The sequence below is a fragment of the Sander vitreus genome, chromosome 8, assembly GCF_031162955.1.
Source record: "Sander vitreus isolate 19-12246 chromosome 8, sanVit1, whole genome shotgun sequence".
In the NCBI taxonomy this organism is placed as follows: Eukaryota; Metazoa; Chordata; class Actinopteri; order Perciformes; family Percidae; genus Sander; species Sander vitreus.
Window position 1 is genome coordinate 21,551,601 of NC_135862.1, and position 10,037 is coordinate 21,561,637.

The 10,037-nt window shown below is 38.7% G+C and overlaps 1 protein-coding gene and 2 non-coding genes across 3 annotated transcripts; all 3 read right to left on the reverse strand.

Moving 5' to 3' along the window:
• Positions 1 to 1,529: 1,529 nt before the first annotated feature.
• LOC144521562 (interferon-induced transmembrane protein 5-like) lies at positions 1,530 to 5,029 on the reverse strand. Its single transcript, XM_078256118.1, has 2 exons — positions 4,344 to 5,029; positions 1,530 to 2,679 (listed from the first exon to the last, which is right to left on the reverse strand). The coding sequence occupies exons 1-2, from the start codon at positions 4,548 to 4,550 to the stop codon at positions 2,458 to 2,460; spliced, it is 429 nt and encodes a 142-aa protein (XP_078112244.1). The 5' UTR covers positions 4,551 to 5,029; the 3' UTR covers positions 1,530 to 2,457.
• Positions 5,030 to 6,457: 1,428 nt separating this feature from the next.
• trnam-cau (transfer RNA methionine (anticodon CAU)) lies at positions 6,458 to 6,529 on the reverse strand. The gene has a single exon. It is a non-coding gene; the product is annotated as a tRNA-Met (tRNA).
• Positions 6,530 to 8,211: 1,682 nt separating this feature from the next.
• On the reverse strand, positions 8,212 to 8,284 carry trnar-acg (transfer RNA arginine (anticodon ACG)). The gene has a single exon. It is a non-coding gene; the product is annotated as a tRNA-Arg (tRNA).
• Between the last annotated feature and the right edge of the window lie 1,753 nt (positions 8,285 to 10,037).

Genomic DNA, 10,037 nt, shown 5'->3' on the forward strand with positions numbered 1-10,037 from the left:
TAAACACATAAATAAATGTCATTAAATGATACATTAAAATCCCTAAAAATGTAGTTGTTTATATATCAGTAAACAGCATAAATATTGTGCTTGGATTGAGAAAACTAACTGTTGAACTTACTGCTTATTTAATGTGATTAAACTCCATGATTAAGTCTAGTTTACGGTTAAAATTTGTTTTAGTCATGGTTGAAGAGTAAGGAGAGTTTTGTTGAACCTGACTTATGCCATGCCATGTGTATGAGTCCTTCCTGCATGTATTCCTCTTGCTTCCCCAGGCCTCAGCTGTAGCAAGCAGCTCCCCAGAAAGAGCAGCGAGAAGTTAGCGTCCCCTCCCTCTGCAGTGCCAGCTCCTAGCCTGTAATTCTCTGTGGCTCAGACATCTGTATGCATTTCTCTCCGACCACAGGAGGAAAATAGAAATTTGGAAGCTAGAGGCTGTGATTTGGGTGCGTATAAATAAAGTTGCGAGAAAAGGAGAGGCTGCTAATATGATAGGAGTCCAGAGGGTGGGAGGTCTGGAGGAGCGGGACACCCAAGTCATCAAAGCAAGAGACGAGGAGCAGGGAGACAAATGGAGCCACTGATGGTTTTCTGTAGGACATTCAGATTTAGTCTCTTTGTATTGCTCAAGGCCATCTCAATGGGTGTATTTCACATACCTTATGCAAGTACAAATGTGATTGATTATCTGCTATCACATCTTCCTTGATTTGCATGCCTGCCTACCATTTTTATGTGAATATACTAGTTCCACTCCTTAATTTAATAAAAACACAAGCATTTCTGTCCAATATAGCATTACATGTCTGATGTCATGATTTTAAACATATTTCTGGTGCTATATTTTAAACATATTTCTATGGGCATGTCATATCTGGTGTCTTTGGAAGCCTGACCTGACCCTAAAGGTGGGACCAAGCAGTAATAAACATACATTGGCTCAGGCTACAAACTGACCATCCAGCAAAGGGCTAATATAAAATGGTAAGTCATCTGCAATAATTCCTCAGACTGAGAGCAGATTGAGGGGAAATGACCCATCTCATCCCATTGCAGGCCTCTCCATTGCTGCTGACTCTTCTGTAGTGGTCTGCCTGGGCGGCCCTGCCTTAAACCAAGGGCACACTTAAACAGTTTCCTAAAATGGGATGCTCTGTATATAGTTGGTACAGCAGCAGGCTCACAGCTGGGATGAAAACAACCATGCCTTGCCCGTTCCCTCAGACCCGCCCCAGAATCAAACCTATGAAGCCCAAAATGATCACTTTAAAATTGGGTGTAGGTTCCAGCAGCGCAACCGCAACAGCCATTTGAACGGAAATCTCTTCATCCCCGTGTTCATTAAGAGGGGATCTGAAAAAGACCTAGAAATGTTTGATAAAGTAAGAAAAAGCATCATGTGAAAAAGAAAATAAAGACTTATTTGTTTTTCAATGCAATACTGACTTAACAGTATCTGGTTTATTTAGCTCACTCGCAAGAGGTCAGCAACAACATGATGTAAAATTAGAATACTTAACACCAAAATACTAATAAAATACTGTAAATAATGACCAAACAGATGTATTTTGTACAGTAAGAAAAAAACAAACAGCTGAAAGAAGAAAAATAAGTGGCTATTAATGGGAGGTGAATGTTGATTGTCCTTTGTCAAGTGGCTTCTCATTATCGTGACATTCAGACTTTGGCTCCACATTACTCCGTTCTTATAATTTCAGCTGTCATCAAAATTTCTACTCAACATAAATACAATAAATAACAACAAAAAGGACCCAGAGGAGCTGCTTGCTTAATCTTTCAGCCGTTCTTCAGTCTGTTTGTTCCCCTCGTCTCCATTTCAGGCTGTTCAGTCTTTGATCAACCTTAGCTTTCTACTGACCGTGTCTGGGAGACTGCCATGTGTAAGCTGAACTCCCTCTAATACTGACATTACAACGAGGGATGCACCAATACTAATCTCCCACAGCACTCGCATTACAAATTCTGATTAAGTGTTGGCACACAAGTATCAAATCGTTGTGTTGCTTTGACTGAACATAAACTTTTATCATTAGTTTTAGCTCAATGGTCCAAAAGTATTATGTTTTATCCATTTTTTTTGTATGTGTAACTCTCAGATAGTAGTTGAATGTCCCGTTTTAGTCTTTAATTTTTACTACCAGCATTAGTACTGGTGCACCACAAAGAGGACATTCCTGTAATACACAAACCAAGGCTTGCATTTCTTTCTCACCAGTTAGGATCATTTTAGTGCTGAGCAGATTTTAGCCCAGCGCGGGTCCTGATTTCCATGTAGATTTCCTTTATTGCTTGGCTTAGACTGGCTAAAAATAAAGAGCTATTATGTCAGCTAGCCCTCATCTGCTGCATTGTATCAAATACCCTCTCCCGGTTAGTGTGCATGGGTTGACTTTGTGTGTTTTTTGGTAGTTTTTTCTCTCCCTTTGCCTCCATTTACCAACTGAACAGTTTCATGAAGTTTTGGAAGCCGTCCTCTCCGAAGAAGTCAAAGGAGCCTTCGGACGTGCCCAGGTGGATGAGCAGGAGGACGAGCAGGACGACGGCCAGAAGTGGAATCAGCAGGTTCCAGCCAGCTGCCAGGATGTTGTACCACTTAGCCTTGTCTGAGCACTCTTGGGCCAGCTGCAGGTTGCCCTGAGTCTTCTGGTCCCTGGCCTACACAGAGGCACACACACACACACACACACACACACACACACACACACAAACTCACATCATTACACGCAACCAGTGCAGTCAGTATTAACTAATACAGAAATGAAGAATCAATATGTTTCATAATAGCTTCAAGACTACTAACTACATAAAAGCTTTGACTCTCCTGCATGGTCCAGCTAAATCTTTCTAGGGACAATTTATGTACATAAAGAACAAAAATGCTTGCGTCTACATCCATGTATTCTGTAAATAGTGAAAGGAGGTGGGCAAACAAAGGCATGATATAATGTTCAGTCGTGTCTTTTTTTTTTACAACCAGTTCATCACAGCTTGTCCCATAATTCCCAGTTTTTAGAGCGCAGATTCAAGGTTGAACAAGGGTGGAGTGATATGAAATCCTTGAGCTGCTTGTTAGTGTATCCTTATATTTTGGAACGGACCAGGCTGAGTCTTTTACCAGCACTCTCTAATTTCCCTTGAGTACTTGCCCATTAGAAGGATGCCAATTACACCATTTTTAACTCCCTAGACGAGCAGCCAGTCACTGTCTTTAATTTGGGTGGTGAGCCAATACTAGGCCTGTGATTCAGAGCACACAGATGATCCCTATGCACACAGATGAAAGATTAAAAAAAATAATACCTCAATTAAAAGGGTATACACACCCTTTTGTGTGGAGTTTTTTTTTATAAACCTTTTTATTCTGGTAATCACACAGTTTGTCCAATCTTGCTTTGCATATGGCATTTTCATGGATCTTCAAGCCGTCTTTTAGTGAGAAAAGATGTTGTTGTGGTTTACGTTTCTGTTTCTACTGTGATGAAGAGCAACCCAACTTTCTACTGTGTATGCCATCTGACAATGGACAATAACAGGTCTCCACCATGGTTGAAACATATTGCTTTTTTTACCATTTTACAAAAAATATTTTCTGGCGCTCTAAATCCAGCCATGCCAAAATTATCCCTGACCTTGGCAAAGAAGTAATGCCGAGGTCCTTCTTGCTCTTTTAGAAAGTATACTGTAGTGCTGGTATTTTCCTGTGGTTTATTTCCCAATGTGGTATTTGCCACAACATGCCCATTGTTTTAAAGCTTTCCTTGCCAACTCGACCCACCCTTGTCTTTTTCTGCCAAACTCACATTACAAAAGGCATTAAATCTTTCCCTCCCCAGATTAGGTTGCACCAGAGTACCACTAATCAAATCATACATTATATTGTATATTGTTTACCAATTTCAAAATTGTCAAGTATATTCCAGTGTTTCTACCCTACCAGTAAATAAAACTGTTTTTTAATCAGTTCATAAACATTAATAAAGCTTGGAGTTACAATGAATAGTGATGGCTTTAAAACAGTTTGTTTTTTTAAAGTTAATATAAACAGTGTCAATTCAAACCATTTTCACATGACAGTGAACAATGGCTTGGCCCTTGAAATGTTAGAAATAGCTATAGAGACAGAATCCTTTAGTCATTGTTTGGACATCTTATCTTAAACATAAACACATGCAGCCTCATCCTACCTTCTTCCTTTTGACACTTCAGTTCATTTCTGGGATGTTGCATGAGTCATGAAAACGGTCCAAACTGAAACTTCCAAGTAATGTGTGGCACAAAATAAATAAATAAATAAATAAATAAAGAGAACACGATCTCACCTTGATGGAGTAGACGAGAGCCATGAATCCCAGGCAGCAGAAGTTAACGTACAAGGTGTTGCACAGCGACCAGACTAGATAGTCCCGTGGAGCATTCTTGCCGGTGTTGCCCATGTTCACCACAGTGGATCCAGCCGGCTTACGGGCAGACTTACAGTTGGTAAGCGGGGTGCAGTCTGAGGGGAAGTTGTACGAATGGTTGTCCATGGTTAGCGTTTAGACAGAAGATCCCCGGCTATGGGTGAATAAGGTGGGTTTGCAAACTGGCGAGCCTTCCAGATGCTTGAGCACGGTCCCTCTTTGGAAAGTAGTGCCCCCTCTGTGTGAGAGACTTATAAAGGCCCATGGAGAGGGAGGTGACCGGGAGAGGACGCATGGGCAGGGTCCTTTAATATACAGCAGGTCTGTCATTTTGTGGTCAGGCCTGAGAGAGACTGAAATAGAGATACAGCGAGACAGAACACTGTATGAGAGAGAAGACAGAAAAAGAGACAGCAAATAAATGCACGGGAGCAGTGCAAAGTCTCTTCCACTAAAGTACCCATCACCTCAGCTTTCAGGTCCTAGTAGCACAGGACAGTGGAGGCAGGGGGTGTAGTTCAAAAGCCTTGAAGGTGTTGAGGAGGAGTTCATCTGAAGCACTGTCTGGCTGAGGCCTTGATGGACAAGTCAGTGGTGTGGTCTCTGGAACTGAGTGAGGGCAAAAAGATCATGTTTTTACAACACCATTGTAAAATATATGACAATTGTAAAAGGATTTGATGTCCACAGCTACAACACCTAAAATAAAACTTGCCAGAAAGCATCCTGTCTGAATATAGTTTTTATCAGTTGATTAACTTGTGTGTGGGTTTGCTACTTGTCATTGTAAGATATAATAGTACACAGAATGGGGTTCTATTCTAATTTGGGTTTTGGACTGCTGGTCAGACAAAACAAGTAAGCTGAATGTATCACATTGGGCTCTGAGAAAGGATAATATAATATTAGGCATTTTCACTATTTTCAGACATTTTATAGACAAAACAACTAATCAATGAATTAAAAAAATATTTAGCAGATTGATAATGTAAATAGTTTCAGCACAGGGTTGAGGGTTGAGTGTTAGATAACAAAGTTAAAACCTGCTTACGCCTTTCTTTTAGAGGGCAGGATGAGCTCAGTATTATATTTTATTTTAAGCACAATTTATTGAGTTACTTAAATTGGAGATTCCAAGTATGACCACATTCTACTGTTGATGGCCACTGAGCAATCCCCACTGCAGAAAAGAGGTGTTTCAGAATCAGAATCAGAATCATAGGGTTTTATTGCCATGTACGTTTTTTAACAAATTTGTTTTGGTGTTGTTGGTGCACGTCACACATTCTCTAGATGGAATATTAAACAATATAAGTATAGGTATAAACAATATAAGTATAAGTATATGTACACAGTATGTATTGAATTAAATTAAAAATAAAGATAGAAATTAAAAAAAAAAAAAATAAAGAGCAAAGAGCATTACAGCAGAGAGAGAACAGTGGCATGAAGAGCCAGAGGTGGAGAGTCAGGGTGGGTTCCGGGCCTTGTTGATAAAGCTAGTGGCGGAGGGGAAAAAGCTGTTCAGTGCCTTGTGAAAAGGGACAACAAGCATTACTCATATTTTTACAGATTTCCCGAGTCAGTACAGTGGGGATTGACTCTGGCAAAACATGGAAACTGACCTGCTTCTCTGCTTTATTCTCCCTTATTTGATGTTAACACAGAGAACACATTATTGTTGTCATAAACATCCTGGATATGAAGGATTTGAGACTTCGTGTCCATGAGGAGTTTTCACGGTGCCGTTTAGGAATGTTCTGGAGAACAATATTTTGGAGAAAGAGTGATCATCCTAAGTTGAAAATGAGCATTGATAAGTTGAATATAAGCATTGGTACGCTATAGTGTTGAAATGTGGAACAACAGTGCCCTCTGCTGGCCGCTCACAAAAATCTAACAAATATGGCTGACAGTAGGTAGTTTTTTCTTATTGAACTAACAAACAATATGGGCAGACATATTAGTTAACGTAAATTATATTTCTTCACAATTGGAAACAAAGTAAGAATCGTGTGCAGAAAAATAACCCCTAGCAGAGGATGGTTTCGATCCATCGACCTCTGGGTTATGGGCCCAGCACGCTTCCGCTGCGCCACTCTGCTGATTTTCACTAAAGCAATAAATACATCTTAAATTATTTTACGTTAGAAAATGTTTTCGTCGTCTAGGAAACCCACGTATTAGAACTAGTTCTCTTTACAAAATAAAAGCCTCAACTCTAAAATGAACAAGGCCGATAATGACTCAATTTACATGAAAGCAATTAGTGAAGCAGCAACATTTTAAACGTTTTGGACTGCCTCATCCATTGCGTGGTAGACAGTTGGAAGCTTGAAGACCTTTCTCTTATAACAAGGAAACTACTACGAAAGGTTAACTACTTAACTAAAAAGGAAAGCCCTGGTAATCTGTGTCTAGTCGTATCAGGATCTTACTTTGGCCAGTTGTTAAAGTTATGTGAAAAGCTCTGAAACTTTATATTAGTGCATCATAATATAACACTAACCAATTACTTTTACCTGGGAGGGTTTTCCTGTATAGCTGAAGCAACATTTTAGTAAAATTGCAACGGAAGCTAACAACGTGCTACCTACAGCCGAGGAAAGGTGGAATAGGCCTAAAGCTAAGTTGTTTGTAACACTTTGCGAAAACTTTCAACTGGTAAAGAATGGGAACAACAGATACAACTATTTTGGTAAAGAAAGAATAAGGCAGGTAAAAGACATTTTAATCAAAGTAATATGAACTGACCCGATAACCAAAAAAACGGGAGTTGAGCGCGGAAAGGGCATGGAAGGGTAGTAGGCATAGACAGTATATAAGAATGAACCAACAGATCCCGTTGCTCTGGACGGAGACCAGTGAAGGCCTTTAGAAGCACTTTTTCGATCTCGACCCCTCAAAGTATTTTGTTGTCAACAAATACTGCAGTGGACTGAAGTTAGGGTAAACGTTTGAATGCTAGTCTAAAAGTAATATAGCTTAGATGGGATTGATATAAATTCAATTTCAATTCAATCCACTATCAATTCTGTCTCTCTCTTTCTATCTCTCTCTCTCTAACGTTACTAACAATTGGCAAAATTATCAGAAACTATTGTGTTGTTTTGAATAACGTTATATAAAATTACAGCTAACTTTAACGTAAGATACTGACAACGTTACTTAACATAGTTGACGTTACTTTAGACATAACGTTTACAGTAATGTAATATTCATGTATCCTGTTGACTAACGTTATACTTTTCTTAACTAGAAAAGTGCACCACAATATGACATCGCGGGCAAATAAATACATACATTTAATGAACATGCAACAGGTTTAATGCACGACATTTGACGGTGACGTTTAGCCTACTGTAATACACTACCGTTTATAGTAGCAATAACGTTATATCCTTAAAATGCCTTTATTTTACTGGCTATTTCATGATAGAAAATGTAAAAAACATTGGGAGAAGCAACCCGACTTGCTTTTAAATGTTCTATCATGAAATAGCCAGTAAAATAAAGGCTTCTTCAAAAAGTAATTTTGAAGAAGAGTGCCCCTGGATTTTTTTCTTTTTCTCTACATTCAATTGAATTCTCGACCCCAAAGAGCACCTTCAATTTGATTGAACTTTCTGAGCACCCTGGACTTTTTTTGTCTTTCAGGCGCTTTTTTGATTGGTAAGAAATGGATATGAGATCTCTTTTGATTGACAAATAATGGAAGGTAGCTTTGGGTTTGATTGGTAAGAAATGAAGAACACTTGGTCAACAATTACTCGCAAAGAGAAAATTTCGAGCCAGCCAGGAGTCGAACCTAGAATCTTCTGATCCGTAGTCAGACGCGTTATCCATTGCGCCACTGGCCCGAGATGAGGATCAGAAGATCAATTCTCCTTCTTCTTCTTCTTCTTCTCAGATTAATAGTTGGATCTTGAATCAACGTATATAAGTGCATATCGCCACTCTCTCTCTCGTAGACTGGAATGGCCCAAAAAGATCCCGTTGCTCTGGATGGAGACCAGTGAAGGCCATTAGAAGCACTTTTCCGGTGAGGGCTGAGCGTTACTGCGCAGCCTCCAACTGAGAGAAACGACGTAAATGTGACGTGAGCAACGTGTCTGAAAGTTGTAAGTCTTCTGGTAGCTGTGCCAAGAGAAATCTCAATCATTCCCAATCTTGCAGATACGGAGAGCGTAGGTATATGTTAGGAGATAACATGGACACAGGCTAATTATTGCTAACTAAAATGCTAGTTAACATTAATATGTCATCTTAAATAGCTAATGTAAAGCCAAACTGCCTGCGAGCTTCTCCTGTACTATACGGTAATTCCTCTACTATGCGACAGTAAGTCGCGTGGTTATGACACAATCGTTAGCCTATAGTTACAAAAACCTATACTACGGAGCCATAACGTGAGGTACAAGGTAATGGAGCCTTTTATACATTGTCGTGTTTCTTTAGAAATAAACAATGGACAAATAAAGTCTTTAAACGTTTCAGATGTAAAGTTATTCGCTGTCAAAGTGACGTCAAAATGAATGGCAGTCAATGGAATGCTAACGTCGGGTGATCGCTTTGTAGCATCAAAATGGCGCCATAGGAGATTCGAGCTCTGAAGCGAAGCTTACCCCCTTGCACTCTTTTTTTTTTTTTTTTCATTATATCACGACTGTTTTAATCAAATCAGCTTTATATTATTGAATCACTTGATAATTGATCACTTTATTTTGTTACTTCATACTGTAACTATGTATTAATAGTTGTTACTTCCACCCCTCATAACTAAAGGCCTCGTGTGTTTAGTGTCAGTCAGTCAAACTTGTGGACATTGTACTCAACAACTCTGATAAGAATTTAAAAGTTTGCTAAAGACAAATTGTTTTCCAACAGCTGTTAAAATATGTTAGCATACATTTGTGAACTTAGTTTGTTTATGAATTTTTTGTTTTTTTATTTTTTTTAAATTGCAAATAAAGGGTTTGAATCACATGTGAATAGCCAAAACATACATAACATACAACAATTAAAAAATAAACAAAATATAAAACAAGATTGCCAGGGGAAGCTTATAGGCCATTACAAATGGAAAGAGGACCATATGTTGACAGTTTTAACAGCCTTTTTGTTGTTTGGGCCAGAAATCAGATTAATATAATGTTCAACTTCATGGAGAAAAAATACAAAACTAGGTTTTTTAGCGCTGAATTTACACTTATGAATGTGAAATTTTGCCAAAGGAATTAATACATTTATAATGAAGTACATCTTTCTTTACTATGGCTTTTATAAAAGCAAAAAAATAACATCCTTCCACAATAAGGCAAAGTCTTTATAAATGTGGTCAATGATGAATCTGCTGAGGTTTTGCCAAAACGTTCTGGTGTGTGGGCAATGCCAAAAGAGGTGCAAAACAGTTTCTGGGTGGTCTTCACAAAAAGAACAGTTTGTGTTGATGTCTCTTTTAAATTTAATCATGTAATGATATAATATCTGTTAATTATTCTGAAAGATACTTCTTTCACCATACCATCAAGTATCTGTGAGGAATCATCCAAACCTTTTTCCAATCAATGTCATTTACAAATCGGTTCCAATAAAATGTAACATTTGGAATAG

Bases quoted from the DNA above. Each gene is read 5' to 3' on its own strand.
- LOC144521562 (XM_078256118.1), bottom strand. From the start codon at position 4,550: ATGGACAACCATTCGTACAACTTCCCCTCAGACTGCACCCCGCTTACC. The intron at 2,680-4,343 runs GTGAGATCGTGT...GCCTCTGTGTAG, and splicing joins CTCTCGTCTACTCCATCAAG to GCCAGGGACCAGAAGACTCA.